Source organism: Tenrec ecaudatus, chromosome X, assembly GCF_050624435.1.
Source record: "Tenrec ecaudatus isolate mTenEca1 chromosome X, mTenEca1.hap1, whole genome shotgun sequence".
NCBI classification, from domain to species: domain Eukaryota; kingdom Metazoa; phylum Chordata; class Mammalia; order Afrosoricida; family Tenrecidae; genus Tenrec; species Tenrec ecaudatus.
Window position 1 is genome coordinate 46,163,865 of NC_134548.1, and position 17,883 is coordinate 46,181,747.

At 40.7% G+C, this 17,883-nt stretch overlaps 1 protein-coding gene across 8 annotated transcripts in view; it reads left to right on the forward strand.

Annotated features, from left to right (window-relative positions):
* USP9X (ubiquitin specific peptidase 9 X-linked) overlaps positions 1 to 15,342 on the forward strand; it is a 106,550-nt gene extending 91,208 nt beyond the window's left edge. For 4 of the 8 annotated variants that reach the window (XM_075539495.1, XM_075539493.1, XM_075539497.1 and 1 more), the window contains 11 exons: positions 44 to 797; positions 1,268 to 1,391; positions 2,364 to 2,589; positions 2,891 to 3,020; positions 4,837 to 5,022; positions 5,641 to 5,861; positions 5,942 to 6,030; positions 8,187 to 8,343; positions 8,917 to 9,177; positions 9,565 to 9,660; positions 11,272 to 15,342. In XM_075539495.1, the coding sequence (XP_075395610.1) occupies positions 44 to 797; positions 1,268 to 1,391; positions 2,364 to 2,589; positions 2,891 to 3,020; positions 4,837 to 5,022; positions 5,641 to 5,861; positions 5,942 to 6,030; positions 8,187 to 8,343; positions 8,917 to 9,177; positions 9,565 to 9,660; positions 11,272 to 11,409 (2,382 nt within the window). In that variant the 3' untranslated portion in view covers positions 11,410 to 15,342. Of the gene's footprint in view, positions 1 to 43; positions 798 to 1,267; positions 1,392 to 2,363; positions 2,590 to 2,890; positions 3,021 to 4,836; positions 5,023 to 5,640; positions 5,862 to 5,941; positions 6,031 to 8,186; positions 8,344 to 8,916; positions 9,178 to 9,564; positions 9,661 to 9,751; positions 9,878 to 11,271 lie in introns of those variants that run through there. The other 4 variants (XM_075539499.1, XM_075539500.1, XM_075539498.1 and 1 more) reach the window with 3 other exon arrangements.
* The last annotated feature ends 2,541 nt before the right edge of the window (positions 15,343 to 17,883 follow it).

Sequence of the window (17,883 nt, forward strand, 5' to 3'; positions counted from 1 at the left end):
ATAGTAATTTTAAAAGACTAGTAACTTTTTCTCTTTGTTATAGGTTGATACTGTAAAGCGCTTATTAATTAAAAAATTACCTCCTGTTCTTGCTATCCAATTAAAACGATTTGACTATGACTGGGAAAGAGAATGTGCAATCAAGTTCAATGACTATTTTGAATTTCCTCGAGAGCTAGACATGGAACCTTACACTGTTGCTGGTGTTGCAAAGCTGGAAGGAGATAATGTAAACCCAGAGAGTCAGTTGATACAACAGAATGAGCAGTCTGAAAGTGAGACAGCAGGAAGCACGAAATACAGGCTCGTGGGTGTGCTTGTTCATAGTGGTCAGGCAAGCGGCGGACATTATTATTCTTACATCATTCAGAGGAATGGTGGAGATGGTGAGCGAAATCGCTGGTACAAATTTGATGATGGAGATGTAACCGAGTGCAAAATGGATGATGACGAAGAGATGAAAAACCAGTGTTTTGGTGGCGAGTACATGGGAGAAGTGTTTGATCACATGATGAAGCGTATGTCTTACAGACGTCAGAAAAGGTGGTGGAATGCTTACATACTTTTTTATGAACGAATGGACACAATAGACAAAGACAATGAGTTGATAAGATATATATCAGAGCTTGCTATCACCACAAGACCCCATCAGATTGTTATGCCATCGGCCATTGAGAGAAGTGTACGGAAACAGAATGTGCAATTCATGCATAATCGAATGCAGTATAGTTTAGAGTATTTCCAATTCATGAAAAAACTACTTACATGTAATGGTGTTTACTTAAATCCTCCTCCAGGTAAGAATCTAGAATTTTGCTTCGCACTTAATTTGTGATTCTTAATGTGTAAGATGTTTTTTTTTTTAGCGGGCATCAACTTCCCTGCCTCCCCCACCCCCCCACCCCCACACACTGAAGTTTATAAAATTTTTGTTCTGATTTTAAACGAATCTAAACTTTTACTTAGGATTAATACAAAAGTGACACTTACGGGGAGGAGGGTTACTTCTGACACTATTCACTCACTGGAAACGAGCTTTTTGTGTAATTGAACAATTTTTTATTCTAACAGTTGCTTCCAACATGGTTCAGTAAACTGCTTAAAGAATTCTTACAGTAATAGCCTGAGAGGGAGTTTTAACAAACTGGGGACAAATCCAGACTTGTCTGAAAATGGGGCTTGAATATAGACATTTGCCGGGGGGAGGAGGGGGAGTAGTTGGAGTAGTTTTGTTTCTGTTTTTTTAATATCTGAATTTTATTTCTAGGACAAGATCACCTGTTGCCTGAAGCAGAAGAAATCACAATGATTAGTATTCAGCTTGCTGCTAGATTCCTCTTTACCACAGGATTTCACACAAAGAAAATAGTCCGTGGTTCTGCCAGTGATTGGTACATAGCTTTGGGTTTTTATTCATAATGTACTAACACTTTGGTCTCTTAGAAGTGGCTTTATTTTTTCCAAACCATGTGAATGTATTTTTAATAGTTTTTTTTTAATAGCAATGTTAGTTTTAAGAAAAATCTTGCAACAAATTCCATGGTCTCACATACTCTCCCTCCCTGGTGCGCACAATTTCTCCTAGTAACACCTTGTTTCCTGTGGCACAACTGGTGGAGCAGTATGGATGTACCATTGGTAACGCCCATGGTTCACATTAGGGTTTCACAGTTGAGTGGGTTGTGACAAATGTTTACTGTTGGTGTCTCTGTCACTACAGTAGCATAGAGAATTATAAAACGCCCTGTGCTTCCGCCTATTCATTCGTTCCTGCTCCATTTTTGTCCCTGGAAACCACTGATCTTCCATTCTTTATAGTTTTACCTTTTCCAGAAGACCATATAATTGGGATCATGCAAAAACCATGAGAATCTAAAACACAGAATAGGATACTCTTAGGAGCAATAGTGGGATGGAATCATATTAAACTAGTTAGTTTAAGTATGACCTTTTATTATTTCGAAGCTGGCTTCTGTTACCTGGATCATATCTTTGAAATCAATTAGGCATAAAATCACAAGATGAGACTTAAAAATACGAGCCTTTTAATTATGAAATTGTTGTTTTGGAGGGCGAGGTAAGAAATTGTTTTAGCTTTCATAGATTAAATTTTGCTATTAGACATAAAATACATAAATTAAAGCGGTTTTCTTTAGTTTCTAATGGTGTTAAAGGTATAGACACCATTATAACATCCTTGATTTAGTGATTCTGTCCATCCTGAACTAAACTGTTACAAAAAGGAGATCGTTATGTGCTGTGAAAATAGAGAACAAGGGGTTTGGTTTCCAGAGACGCATTTATTACTTGGAGAGTGCAGGTTACAGCATTAATGGCTGTTGGTTTATTGTTCTCTCTTTTAGGTATGACGCACTGTGCATCCTACTTCGTCACAGCAAGAATGTACGGTTTTGGTTTGCTCATAACGTTCTTTTTAATGTTTCCAATCGTTTCTCCGAATACCTTCTGGAGTGCCCCAGTGCGGAAGTGAGGGGGGCATTTGCAAAACTGATAGTTTTTATTGCACATTTTTCCTTGCAAGATGGACCCTGTCCTTCACCTTTTGCGTCTCCTGGACCTTCTAGTCAGGTAATTACACAGCCTGCTTTCCAATGGGTAAATTTATTTAGTAGAGTAAAAAAAAATTGTTTCAATGAACTTTGCAATTAACAGTATTTCCTCGTCCACGAAGCAACTCTTTTACTAGTTCTTACATAAACAATCCTCCCAGAAATGTCTACCTGTATTCAACTTACATGTTCATATTCATTTTAATACAAATAAAGATCTATGGTTTTGAGTTTATTAAAAATGTGTATGATTTTTGTAGCATTAAAAAAGTTACACCTTTTGCTGAGGTGGGGGAAAAATAACATTGTGTCTTTTATAGGCTTACGATAACTTAAGCTTGAGTGATCACTTATTAAGAGCAGTACTAAATCTCCTGAGAAGGGAAGTTTCAGAGCATGGGCGTCATTTACAACAGTATTTCAACCTGTTTGTGATGTATGCCAATTTAGGTAAGAACGCAATTCTCCATAATTTTGTTTTTTATATATTGATGTTACTGTATGTGGTTTGGTAAAGTCATTTAGGTTAAACGTTGAATGTAATTTGGCTAAAGTAGAAGTGATATTCCATAAAACCTCTTGTAAGTTTTATCTCAACCTATTCAATGGCAGTTTCGTCTTGTACTTCAGCAGTAGTTATTTATATACATGTCTACACTACTCAGAATCTTGTGTCTTAATCATGGTTTTCTGGCTGATTTTTGAAAGTACTGATTCTAGCTGAATCCGAATGCCCAAGGGTGGGTAACATGAGGAACCCATCTTTTCAAAAGATGCCCCAGATGCTTGTGATACCAACTCTGTACCATTGCGGTGGGGTAAATGAAATCAAAATTAGTGATAATATACATGTTCCTTTAAGGAATACACTGTTCATTGGTATCTGCTGTGTGTGAATTAACAGCGACATTCCTCAGAGTAGGCTATTCTCTCTAACATCACCTGATCATTTCTTTTAGATGGTTCTATAATGTTAGCATACAAATGAAGTTACCCTGTCCCAGATTTCCTCTGTTTGGATAGTGTTTAGAGTTTTGTGTTGCTTCCCAACTGGATCTCAAGGATCAGAAGTTTTCACGGTAGCATTTAAGCTGGGTAAATGTTTCCTTGGATGAATAGATTTTTAATTGTTTTCATTTTCACTTTGATGTAAGGTTGCATAACATGTGAGAAGATAGCTTGGCATATAGGGTCTTCCTTCCCCACCTCACAATTAGGAGATTTATTAGAGAAGCCAATGCGTTACCATAAACAGTAAAGGTATTAGGTAGTCTTGTCCACAGCAGTGCCTCTTCTCAGCCAGCAGCCAAGGTTCTCTCTCCAGTCCCCAGCTTCTCAACAGTATGATCCCTTGGCTTCTGCCTCTGTGAGCCAGGAAACCAGCCCACCTGTTGCTCTCGTCTCCAGGTCTATAGTCTCAGCCAGTTGAGGAGAAGGTATACCCCATAGTCTTGGTGCTGTTCCTCTGAGTCTTCATGCCACAGTCTGGTGCCTCTGGTCTGGGCCTCACCATTTTACGTAGGCTTCTGCAAGGTGCTCTTCTAATATTCCTGGGCTCGCGCTCGCTCGCTCGCGCTCTCTCTCTGCTCCTGCTTCAAAGAGGATTCATCCTCAGAGCCAAGGTGGTCTTGATGCAAACTGACCGATCCCCACTTATTAGTGCTGCACATGCCCTATTCGCTCAGTACCGCCCAGTCGTTCTGCGAGGGTTAAAGACGCGGGGGGGGACTGACATAAAACTTTGGGAAGCCTCACTTTGAAACTAGGGGGACAGGCTAAAGAGAAAAGGTAGAAAGAAACTTAAAAGGAGGTATAGGAAGTGGTTGGATTTGAAATCTGTTCAGCCCTTAGCTTTGCCCCAAGAAAGTTGAGGGAGTAGGAAAATGAAAAAAAGAAAAAAAAAAGTTTAAGCACCAGTTTTGGCTGTTGAAGCAAGTTGGCTAGTTAATGAATGATTTCTCACTTGATTTCGTCTTCCTATCTTACTAAAACCTCTGTTGTAGGCTATGCTAACTAAGCCCCTAAGCTCTACAGACCACGGGACAGATCCTTCCATACGAATCCAGCATTACGGGCTCACAGTCACTGAATAACAGTACTGAGATCTAATTATACCAAGTCAGTCCACTTCGTGTTTGGTAAAGCAGTGCTCTGTGTACTAAGCAAAACTGTTAACACTTTGGAAGACAATAATATACAAATATTTTGGATAACTTTTATTAGTGAAGCTTCATGCCCACTTAATTTTTTCCTCACGCTATTGTAGGTGTGGCCGAAAAGACACAGCTTCTGAAATTGAGTGTCCCTGCTACCTTTATGCTGGTATCTTTAGATGAAGGCCCAGGCCCTCCGATCAAATATCAGTATGCTGAGTTAGGCAAGTTATACTCGGTAGTGTCACAGCTGATCCGCTGTTGCAATGTCTCCTCAAGAATGCAGTCTTCAATCAATGGTAAATATAACATGTTTCACCTCTACAGTTTTTAAATACTTTTAAACATAACTTTCAATTCCATTTGTCCACGAACTGTTTGGACCCTCCTCCTGTCGTATCTGACTGAAAGTACCAGTTGTGCTCGAGTATAAGCCGACCTTAATATCAGCCGAGGCACCTAAATTTACCACAAAAACTGCATTAAAAATGTGCTGGAAAACTCGGCTTATACACAAGTCTGTATGGTAACTCTAGAAATGCTTCAATACTGAACAAGAGTCTTAACAGTTCCCAGTTTGAAGGACTGTGTAATATTTTGGGTCTTTTTGCTTTCTACACGTTCAAAGGGCTCTTTATCTACTTGCTTTTGAGGTTCGCACCTTGTTCATGAAGTAGTTTTAAGAGTTTTTATTCTTTTAGCTCATTAAATGCCAGTATCTGTATTTAAATGTTGTCTTGTTATAGCTGATTTTTGTAATGTCTAATACTACTTTCTACACTGTGCTTAGGTAGCAATTTAAATTTATTTTCCCAGAACAGAAATTTCTAAGTTATTTTCTTTGATAAAAGTTGTGTGTGGTTGTAGCGTTTCTGCCTATCTGTATGTTGTTCATTGGTGACAAATTTATATTCTAGGTAATCCTCCCCTTCCCAATCCTTTTGGCGATCCCAATTTATCCCAATCCATAATGCCAATTCAGCAGAATGTGGCAGATATTCTATTTGTGAGAACAAGTTACGTGAAGAAAATCATTGAAGACTGCAGTAACTCGGAGGAAACCGTCAAGTTGCTTCGTTTCTGCTGCTGGGAAAATCCTCAGTTCTCGTCCACTGTCCTCGGTGAACTTCTATGGCAGGTGAAAGGACATTCCCGTGTTCGTAGTTTGATTTGCTATTCCTTTAAAGATAAGTCATTCACCATGTCACTCGTTTTTAGGTTGCATATTCATATACCTACGAACTACGGCCCTATTTGGACCTGCTTTTGCAGATCTTGCTGATTGAGGATTCCTGGCAGACTCACAGGTAAATAGCCTTTTAAGTAATTACAGTCCCATCCCGGTTCTAGCCATCACTAAAATGACCAGTTACTACATCAGAGTGTAGTTTACCTTTGCCAGTTCTACTTTACCTTTAAGGCCGTTTTTAAAGGGTGGGGTGGGAGGGGGACAGAGTAAAAATTCCCTATTCCCTCACACTTCTTTCTTTTCAGTACTCAAGTTTCAGACTAGGATATTTTTTAATTTCCACTCATATTTTTCCCCGTAGTTAAAAGGAAGAGTAATGTGCACTTTTGATAAATAACTGGAGTTTCCTTAACGACGGCCCAAATACTTTCAGGCTTCCATTCGTCATTAGAATTAATCACTTGTGGCATTTAGTTTTCTAAAAATATCTCCTAGATATTAGTTGTGTATTAAAATATGCAGCATGAGTGCTGACTTTTTTACCTGAGGTGGTGCTGATCAGTAAACGGACCCTTAAACTCCCCAGAACCTCTCTGCTTCGTGTTTTTGTTGCATTAGAGGCTTAATAAGTTACGTTTAATCCTAAGAATTACATAGTTGAGGATAAATTATAGAATTCGTTTCCAACTCTTGCCAGGTTTTATAAATTTCCTCCCAACCTGGATGATCACATAATGGTTGGGTTTTGTAAATAGCTTAAAATCTGCATAATAAAAAAATAAAATAATCTGCATAATAGATTATCTCCCCACTGTCAGTAATCAAAACAAAAACTTAGACAACAACATACTTAGAGAAATTACAATCTTGTGTCTTAGTTGAGATTTCAAATGCTAGATTTTTATGCCCCAAATTAGTTATTAAGCAAAATTTCATTTTTTTCAACTTATAACCATTATAAATATTTCTTTCAAGAGGTACTCTATATCCTTTTCAATATAATTTATAAGATTTGAGGTTTGATGGGTTGGCTTTAATGGAATCTTCATTGTTTTCTTGTAAACGAAATAAAGACATTTATAGCTTCAAGCCAGTTAGTTACCGTTTAGCTGCCTCGTTTCGTTAGAGTAAGAGATGATGGTAGTTGGCAAATGTCCTGGATTAAATGAGATTAATATGGAATTGTTATGAATCATAGGCCAAAGGTTAAAAATCTTTTTCTCATAGGGAGTGTTAGTTCATACAACAAATACTGCTGAAGTATTTGTGAAGCCATTGATTGACATGCTAGGCCTCTGAGATGTAACCAGAAAGGCTAGCAAAGTACTGATTTTTAAAATGACATTAGGAAGCAGTTTATAACAAAGCATCTTAACAATACAGTGTATGTGATACATGGTGGGGTGGGGTGGGTGTTGAATTGCAATGTTCTGGTTAGTAAAATAGTATTCTGTGATCTTTGGGGATGGATTTCTTTCCCTTGGTGTGTTTTCATCTATGTTCTGGCATGTTTCCATACTTCATTCCTTTTTTGGCTGAGTAACTACAACATTTTATAGTCTGCTACATTTTGGTTTTATCCATTTATCAATTCATATTTGTTTTTCTATATTTTAGTATTGTCAATAATCCTGCTACAAATAATTCATGTGCAAGTTTTTGTTTGAACCTGTTTTCCTTTCTCTTCCTAAGAGGAGAACTGCTGGAAAGTGATTTTTTTTTTTTAAGCACAAAAGAAACCAGGCATATATTTGCCCCTAAAATTAGTTTTCCTGATTATTGAGTGGTGGGCGACGGGAAATATAGTGACTGTGTGTACGGTCCTGCCACAGTTCAGAAGCTGAAATGAGATATGGCAACTGAGCCAGATTGTACTATTATCAGTAAAAATGACTACCGTGCGTTCTCAGGATGAGAATTCACAGAATTCTCTACTGGCAAACTATAAACTGTCCTACATACAGTAATGTCTACAAACTGTCTGTCTGAATACAGTAGTGTAGTCAGATTGCCGACATAACAATAGCATTTCGGGGTTGCTGAGTCGGACTGCTAGGGAGGTGACCAGACCTGCAGCACACCCAATTCAGATTCCTTCTCCCTTCTGTTACAGTGCTTGGTAGCGGTTCCTACCTACTATGGAGGGTTAGATTAAATGACAGTAAAAACATTCCATGAATGTTATGTATTAGTAGGCACTCAGTAAATGTTAGTGACCTTTCGGTACTTGGTAGGTTTTTTTACTCTTCTTTTTCATTTTCTTTCTATCTCCAGAATTCATAATGCACTTAAAGGAATTCCAGATGACCGTGACGGACTATTTGACACAATCCAGCGCTCGAAGAATCACTATCAAAAAAGGGCCTATCAGTGTATCAAATGTATGGTGGCTCTCTTTAGCAATTGTCCTGTTGCTTACCAAATCCTACAGGTGAGAGGTTTGTTGGTAGCGGTTTGTGTTTTTCTTTTCTTTTTAAAACTCCCAAATCCACTTCAGTTTTACTTTTCCTCATTTTTTAGCCACTCCGACCGAATTTAAATCTGATAACTCGGGAATCTGGAGCGTGTTCCCTTCTCCCCCACCCCTCCCTTCCATGAAGCTCTGTGTGTGTGTGTCACCCTCCGTTTCTCACCTCCACCCCAACCCTCCTCTTTTCCTGTCCCTACCCTCATCCTTGACCTCGTCATAATTTTCAAAGTCATGTCTATTGGTATATAGACCACATTTCTTATTTATATTTCCTTATAACAATGGTCGGTCCCGGGCCGGGACACAAAATGGCGGCGGAAAAAACAAAACAAAACAAAAAAAAAACCAATGGTGATATTGAATATCTAAGTTTCGCTGAATGTTTTCGTTTTACCCTTTAATAATTTTGTAGGAATTGGAATTCAAGATTGTTTGAAAAGAAATACGGAATGAGAATTGAAGGTTGTCATTTTCAGTGCACATTGACTAATACTCTGAATCCTCTTACATATATGGTTTTCTTTTCTTTTGAAGGGCAATGGCGATCTTAAAAGAAAGTGGACCTGGGCAGTGGAATGGCTTGGAGATGAGCTTGAAAGGCGGCCGTACACTGGCAATCCTCAGTACACCTATAATAATTGGTCTCCTCCAGTACAAAGCAATGAAACATCAAATGGTTATTTCTTGGAGAGATCACATAGTGCTAGGATGACACTTGCAAAAGCTTGTGAACTCTGTCCAGAGGAGGTAAAAAAAGCCACCAGTGTGCCGCAGATAGAAATGGAAGAAAGCAAAGTAATTCTTTATTTTATAGGCCAGTGTTTCTGTAGTGTAATGATTGTGTAAAAATATAGTTCCAGTTTTGTTCGCTTTATTACTGTAAATGGTCCTAAAATTGGGACTTAAAGCGAGCCTCCTTTCGGGGGAACTTTCTGTAAAATTGTGTGAATAATAGTACTACTAAAAGAATCCAAAATGGGAGGTGGAGGGGGGGGGCGGTTCCTATTACTTTACTTGCATGTAATAGGAAATTTGTGTGATGATGGATGAGTCACTTTGTGGATTTCTGAAAACATTTAAAAATTTTAACGGGGTAAAAAAAATTTTTAATGGGGTTTCTAAAATCAAAAATGCCAAAAGAAATTTGAATTTGCCTAATTTTTTTCTGCCTCATACAATTAGGAGCCAGATGACCAAGATGCCCCAGATGAGCATGAGTCACCCCCACCAGAAGATGCTCCATTGTATCCCCACTCCCCAGGATCTCAGTACCAACAGGTAAAGGAGGGGTCTGTTCTGGTTGGAGCCTAGAGGCAGCTTTTCCTGCTTTATTGAAAGGTTGACTGCCTTTTTCTGTGTGGCTGTAAAGGAACGTGGAGGAGAACACAGACTAACTTTAGGGCTGCTGAGGGGCGTGCCCCGAAGATGGAATGCTGGCATTGGTCCTCGTTGCAGCAGTGTGTGAACTGGCTCCTGCAGGCTTTTCCTGGTTCCCTAGATGCCCTCTTAGGTGCTACTTAATAAAACTTGTATGATCACCTGTTTCCATGTAAAATCACATTCTATGCGAAGATTAAGTTGATTATTCCCTTTAAGGTAAATGTGTAAGTGGATTCTAAAAGCATCACAGTATATCCAAGGAGTAAGAAGTTCCTGATTAGTTTGTTTCTGGTTCGAGTGGCCTTAAGAATTATTGGGGGGGGAAAAATCAAGGATTTAACAAATTTCAATAGGTGATTAACTGTTTTAAAAAAATAATACTAGTGGGGGAAATTTATGTGCAGACACAACCTAAATGAGAACTGTTGGTTTTCTAACACAGATGTGACTTCCCTGCTGAGGCGGTGCTACTCACACTTGAACAGGCATCAGAATGCCCAGGGGCGGGGGAGGTTATTCACACAGCCTACTGGACCCCTCCCCCAGATTTGTCTGCCTTGTGGGTCTGAGTGCTGCTGCTGCTGCTGCTGCTGCTGCTGCTGCTCTGGGCTGCATTCTGCTCAGTGATACTATCTTTTTTTTTTTTTGCAATACTGTCTTACATTGCAGGGCTGGAATAGAAGCATGCTGAGTAGTTAGGAAATGCATATTCAACATAATAGAAATGATGGGAATTAATCCTAAAATCTCGGCTGGTGGGGATGGGTAGAGAAAAATGAGAGCACTGTGCCAGGGTCAGGGGCGGCAAGGATTAGGAACCAGATCCACAAGGATGAAAGTGACTTGCCTTGGACCTGAGAAAGCTCTTCCATTAATCACACCTGATGAACCGGTATCCTCTTTGCCATTGCTCTGTGCACTCTGCTATTGCTTATGCAGACTTTGTATCACGATCAGCCTATCGCATGTGTCATCTGTAAGGTTCAGCGTGTTTACATGAGTCTATTGATGAGTTGTTCAGCTCACCAATCTTTTCTCTGAAGATTTTTGGCCCATGACTTACCGCTTGATCAGACTTGAGCCTACATTTTTGGCACCTACAACATCATGCCACTTGGTTTGGACTGTGGAGTTCGTGTTAGACTAGTGTGGCGTAGCGGGCTATGACAGCTACTAATCAGAAGTACCAATCACTCCTTGGCAGAAAGACGAGGCGGTCCATTACTGTGAAGATTTCAAATCTCAGAAACCCGAAGTGGGGGTTCTCTGCTTTGCTACCGTGTTGTTATGAGGCAGAAATGGCTTGGTGGCAGTGAGGTGTTTTGGAGGGCGGGGGTTGCTCCCCCCACACCTTTGTCTTCTGTGTGTCTCTTTCAAGTCATTGCTTTTTTTACCTTCACACGCCTTAGGAACCAAAGAAAAGTTTGCATTGATGTGCGCTTCCAGCTTTGGTTTTGAAGTCTTTGTATGTGAAGCGTTTTCACACTCAGGTGTCCTCTCCCTCCCCAGAATAACCATGTGCATGGACAACCGTATACAGGCCCAGCCGCACATCACATGAACAACCCCCAGCGCTCTGGCCAACGACCACAGGAGAATTATGAAGGCAGTGAAGAAGTGCCCCCACCTCAGACGAAGGATCAGTGACGTGCACATACTTAACTGGTTCCATCAAGACTGTGCACCCAGGCCTTACAGTCCAACTTTTTTCTGTGTCTGGCTAATATTTAAAACTAGAAAAAAAAAACTTCCTAATCAACCTGGAGTGGAGAATTTATTCACTGTCTTATCTGCAGAAATTTGCTGTCAATATATAACCCGCCTGCAGTGGAAAGTGTATAGTGTTTTGTAATAAATGGCCTGATGCTAATGTGTAAATGGCAAAGGTGTATATAGTATATTAATGTTTGACTGTTAATTCTTAAGCAAGAAACTTTTTTCTTGATGACTCACAGATCTACAAAAGTTAATTTTCTCGTTATTCCCACTGCATTCTGCAACCAGTGTTGCCTGCCTCGTGGCAGTTGGATCTCTTTCAACTCTTTTACAAAAGCAAAACGAAACCAACAGCAACAAAAGAGCCCATCCGTGTCAGCCACTCACACCAGAATTCCATGTTAATTCTTGCCATTGAAGTCAGTTTTGCTATGAGCAATGTAAGGCTGGTATCTTTGAATTATTTGGTTGATGTTGAAAATTGGTGATGTTACATTGTTTCTAGATCTTTTTCATTGCCTTTTTATTCTGATACTAGGTTAATCACTTTGAAGCTATAGTTCTGCTGTAACATTTAGCATGGCTTCACACAGAGTTAGTGTAGCCAATGAGGAAAAAAAATTACTATTATGACAGCAGTTGTCCCCACGTGGCAGCTGTATTGCTCAGAGCTTTTCCTTACAAACATCTAGACTAGAAAACCTAAAACGAGGGAAGAAACTGGGGAGGCGGGCAGTTTTCAGTTGCACATAGTTCCTTACATCTGATGTTTGACAGTCTGTCCTCTTGAGTGGAGAAAGAACACTTCGGTTTCCGTGATGGGAATTTTAAAAGGTTGAAAACAAATATGCAAAAATTTGCTATGCCAGGATTCTCGGAGCATAATAGAAGATTGTATTTGGTGTGCTTGTTTTCTTTATTTGGTAGAGCTTATTAGGCAAATCTTCTCAAACTTGGCTTCTGCTGGACCCTAGTGAAGTGGAAGGCCTCAGAATCAGACCCACTGCACCAAGATGTCAGGCTCGTTTTCTGCTCAGTCACAGTTTTACTTGAAAGCAAGAATCGCCCTAGCTCCTCTTCTATGATTCCAAAATGTTTGATGTTCGAGGCAGGGGTTAATTTCAAAGATAAGAAGAAGACAACTACTGGATAGCCAATATAATTGAAGTATCAGCGATTTCAGAGTAAACCGTTGATTAAAGATTCTAAGGGGCTCCAGTTAATATTGTATTTAAAAGAGGACTGGTAACTTGAATGTGTGTAATTCTTTTCAAACCTGTCTACATACCAAATACCCCTGCAAACAGATACAGCCCACCCTGTTCTATTTAAATATTTTGCTGTTTTGTTTTATAGAAATTATTTTGCTGGATTCACAAATAGAATTTGATTTACGAAGAACTTTTTGTCCTGTGGTATGTTTTGGGCCCACCTTTCCACCCACCCCTTTCGTTTTTGGTTGCTTTGTTTTTTGTCTTTTTCTTTTTAAGGACTGCATATTAAAATCGATTCTGTGCATAGCATGCCAGGGGGGCATGCCACTGAGTTCAGTCACCTTAACGCTTTTGTGCACAGAAAGTTGACTAAAGATTACCCTCCCCTCCCTCCCAGATTTAGGATGTTGACACTGTAAAAGTTTCCTAACATAAATCAATCTTGTACTTTTTGTATGTTTTTATATACATGTATATTTAATGAGCACAAGCTTGGTTGTATTTTTTACAATTCAGTTACTAGGGAAATGTTTTGTCAAAGGCTATAGTTGGAACTGAACAAAGCAGAAACAAAATTGAGAATTGCATTATTTTGTGATTAAAAAGGGGCAGGTATTTAAGAAAAAGCTTTGGGTATCTTATTTGCAGTAATACTCTATAATCCATCTAATGCTTCTAGGGTTTTTCTAATGTTAGGGCATTTTGACACCAAGATAGAATCAGCTTTTACTTTCAGCACATCTAAATTTTCCATTTGAGCAAAAGTTGTGCAGTGTTTGCAATTCCAATGGATAGCTTTGATTTACGACCCCAAGTACAGGCTTCCTCAAGGAGCAAAATCAGTTACCTTTGTTGGGACAAGTCACTATGATTCAATATGCCCTCTCGCCATCTGAGGGGTGAGTTTTGTAAATTTTTTGCTCCTCAGAAAAAGTACTTAATTTGGAACATTTCCCCTGATTTCCTAGACGTTTTGAAAGGCTGTGAATTTTTCTCCTGTGTGGGAGATCCCCCACCCCAGTTACTTTCCAAGCCTCCTTGTTCCAGGTGAGGGCTTGCAAATCATTTGTTCCTCTGAGGATGAATGGTTGGTATGAGCAGTAGCAAGGATAAGTTAGTGGAGAAAGTTGGTACTGATGTATTGCAAATCATTTCCTGTTTTTAACTCCTAAACAAGCATTAATGTACAACCGGGACTTTTTAAAAGATGCATGTGTTCTATTGTGAACAACATACAGTATGATTTTGAGGTTCTTTTAAATAAATGGCACGCTTAAAATTGCAAGTCTTCAAAGTGCCTGAAGATCACTTAATTGTCCCTCAACTGATTTCTTGAGCCATATATTTCCTACTTGAAATGTTCGTTGAGGAGTCTCTAGTCGAATCTTCCTTGGAGAGAAATAGCCCCAGAACCCCAAATGGCCCGTTCCTTTGCGTAGGAGACAGTAGAATCTGTTGAGTGTAAAGACTGACCGTGAGTTTTAGTTGTAGAGCGATGTGAGCTAAGGTTTTGCTCTATTGGATCTAAGTATCCCATGCACAAGTTGATAAAAACCATCCTGCTGCTGTTTCTAAGCCCGCCACCAACTGAATTTCCCTGTTAAGCATTAGAGAGGCAAACACAGGAGCTTTTAATCATGTTTGGAGTTTCTGTCTTGTCAATTTTTCTCTCGGGGATCATTTCCCAGCTGTCATGTATACATATTTAGAATTACCCGAATTTTTTTTTCATGGTTAACTTTTACTAGTGAATAATGATGACAAGTATTTAAGCTTATCATGGTTAAAGGGGAGTCCCCGAGTGGTGCTACTAACTGAAAGGTGGGTGGTTTGAGGCGGCCCCAAGGCACCTTGGAAGAAAGATTTGGCGTGCTACTTCTAACACGTTAGCCAGGGAAAAGCCGTGTGGGACCCAATTCTCCTGTTGCACATAAATTGTGCCAGGTTGGGGGATTTAATAGTGAGAGGGAGCTGGAGCCTTTTTTATGTAAAATAACAATTGTAAATGCAAGCAAACGTTGATGAACATTCAGATGACTACTACAAAAAAATTTTAAAATAGATTTTGAGTTCTCCCATAAGCTGGTTTACTTTGCTGAGTTTTATGGTTCATTTGGTGGATATACCCTGCCTTATTTACAATTGTAACTGGGTAAGAAAATTGCCTTTTCATTGTAAGTGCCCAATCTTGGTCTCTAGTTTGAGATACTGCCCAGAACCTACAGTGGTGTCCCTCTTCCTTCAGTTTTGTGTTATTGGGGGAGGGGGTGGGGGCCAGTACTGTTTTTGAGGTCGGCTTGACCACAATCAGCCTACAGGTTTGGGGGTGTGATAAATCACTACGGAAGTGCTAAATGTGTAAAAACAAACAACAAAACCGCTGCCGATTGTATTTATACACTTATTTTGCATTTGCATAGGTGTAGCACTCTTACTCCAAATTTGTAGGTTCAAGGAAGGTGGGGGTGGGGGAGGGCATTTTAAACTCAGAAATGAGTGGGGAAATTTTTATTTTGAAATCTTCCAGAAGGAAATTTCACCCTCCCATATCCTGCTTTTCAGCGTTTCACAAGCCAACAGAATGACGTGCAGATTGTCCACAGTTCCTAAGATTTAGCATATATCCCCAAATAAAACTTTATAAATTAAATTTGTTTCCCCTTTGATTTTTTTCTAAGATTTAGAAACTGCTAACCCAAGAGTAAAGGTATACTTGTTTGGAGGCTGCTCAGGTTGCCAGCCCATCTGTATCCCTCGGTTCTTGTCCTGCTCACAAGAAAGATTGCAGGTGAGGGACAGCGTTCAGAGCAGAGTCAGAAAAGGGCTGAGCAGAAAGATGTTGATGGAAGGGCCTATTTTGGGAAAGTCCCAAGGGTCCTTCACCAGTCTAAAAGGCCTGGTAGATGTAGAACTGAACTTTCGATTCAGTTAATGGCTTTCTGATGAGCCTCCTGCTATTGGCTGGTCCTCTATGGCTTATCACCTCCTCACAGGTATTGTACATCCAGCAACCGAGACTTCCTGCTGTGCCTTTAGCTGCAGACCCCAAAGCCAAGGCTGTTCGGTCAGTGTGGCTGTATGAACGTGCTGGCTTTCTCCATCCAGCCTTTAAATGAGTTATTTCTAGTTTCTCCCGTTGGCGAGATGTGTCGTCTCAGCCCTTCTCCTTACTTCATGCTGGTAAGCTGAGGGAAACAGGCCGCCCCTCCTCGATGGTAAGATTCCTGTCACCACCACCACCTCGCTGGCTGGCAGAGGGAATGTTCAAAGGGAAGTGTTCGGTCAAATTGAATCTTAGTTTTCATGCCCCGGGTGTTCACATCTCAACAGTTAATCCTATTGGCAGACCTCCAGAGGTAGAGTCTGCATTACTTTTGAAGGAAGTGAGAGAGCTGACAGTTGCACTACATCTTCTAGCAGATTTCCATTGGAGTATTTGAGAAGGACTTGCCATTTCCCCAAAAGGGGATATCCATAGAAATCTCTCTACACTTCTCGAAGGTTCGCTTACTCCAGGCGCTGTCAAGAGCTACACCAACATTTCGTTGAGTGGGTGGTAAGATTTTGTTCAGTTGTACATGTTTCCTTGTGTGGGTGGGAATCCGTCTGTGTCACGGCAAATGATTGTGTGATCGCCCACAAAGCTGGCCCGTTTACAAAACAAACTAAAGGGAAAGATTGTGGGAACTGAACCGACAAGGAGTCCTCAAATTAGCCATGAAGTGCCCGCCTAAGTGGCTCTCTGGAGGTCCCTGTGCGCCCTGCCCTCCAGTTCACAGCAGACAGTGTATGTAGTCCAAACACTCAGCCTCCTTTCTACCTCTACCCAGCTCCTCCATCCACCCTGGACTCCCCTCTGCTCATCAGAGCAGACCCTGTGTCAGTACACAGAGCAGCTGGCTTCCTTGCCTTCTCTTCCACCATCTAACCCCCCTCCTGGAGCTGCCTGGTAGGGGCCACGGCCACAAGATGAAAGTCATAGTCATTTTCTGTTTTCACCGGCAGACCTGTGAAAAGTACTCAATCTGCTTTTGCCATGAACGTTTTCAGATAGAGCGCTGGGGGGTAAGATTCACTTGAATAGAAATCTATTCGTGGGGTGTTCCTGTGCCTTTTCAATCATTTTCCACCCACCTATTGTGTCCCCTCAGAATTCGTCCCCATCCATTAGAACAGTGGGTACACCTTTGGAATTCAGAAGTGCAAATACTGTCTGCATCTTAATCCGATGCTGAGGCGGGACCATGAGAGATGGGTGCATTCTCTATTTGAGTCTGCCTTCCCTTCTGATCCACGTCCTTGCTGCTTCCTCGGTGCCTGTGAGCAAAGGCGAAGGGGCTCCTGCACTGTGCAGAGTGAGGAACAAGGCCGACCTTTAAAGCGAGCAGCTGTTTAAGGGGACATCCTTCACAATCCCCTCTTCGCGATGTCGCTACATGTAAGAGTTGCTGTGTGGTGGGTTATATATTGGGCTGCTTACTGCAATGTTAGCAGTTCAAACCCACCAACCACTCAGAAGAAAGGTGAGGCTGCCCACTCCTGGAAGACTTAAACCTCAAAAATCAAGAGGGACAATTCTCTTTCCTATAGGGTCGCTGTGAGTGAAAACTGACTCAATGGTAGCGTTTGCTTTTCGTTTCGTAGCATAATGGGTTTGCTTGTAGGGCTGCTAACCGGAAGGTCAGCAATTCAAGCCCAAGGTGAAGCTGTCTGCTCCGGCCAATACTTACAGCCTGAGACACCCACTCGGACAGTTTCACTCTGCCCTAGGAGGTCATTGAGGGCCAAAAGTGAGACCACGGCCATGAGCGTGGTGGATTTTTGTTCGTTCGTTTTGGTTCTATGACCCTGACATTTTTCCTGATGTGAACGTGTGTGTTCTGTTGGGTGGAGAGAGAGACATTTTCGGGCTCTGTGTTTAAAACTGAAAACCTTACAAAAATTAAAATAAAATTGGAACGCTGCATCATGACTGCATCCGGTTGGTGCATTAGTACCCTCCTTTATTGGAAATACTGATATTAAATATTAGTGTAAGTTTTTCAGCTATCTACCTTCAGAATGTTTCCTTAAGCATTTGGTATCTGCATCTAGCAGAATGGTCCTCATTCAGATTCCCAAACAGCAATGTTAACATAGCTTCCTGCAGAAGGTGTTAAGACCCAGAACGCGCTGCTATTCGCTGTTAGGT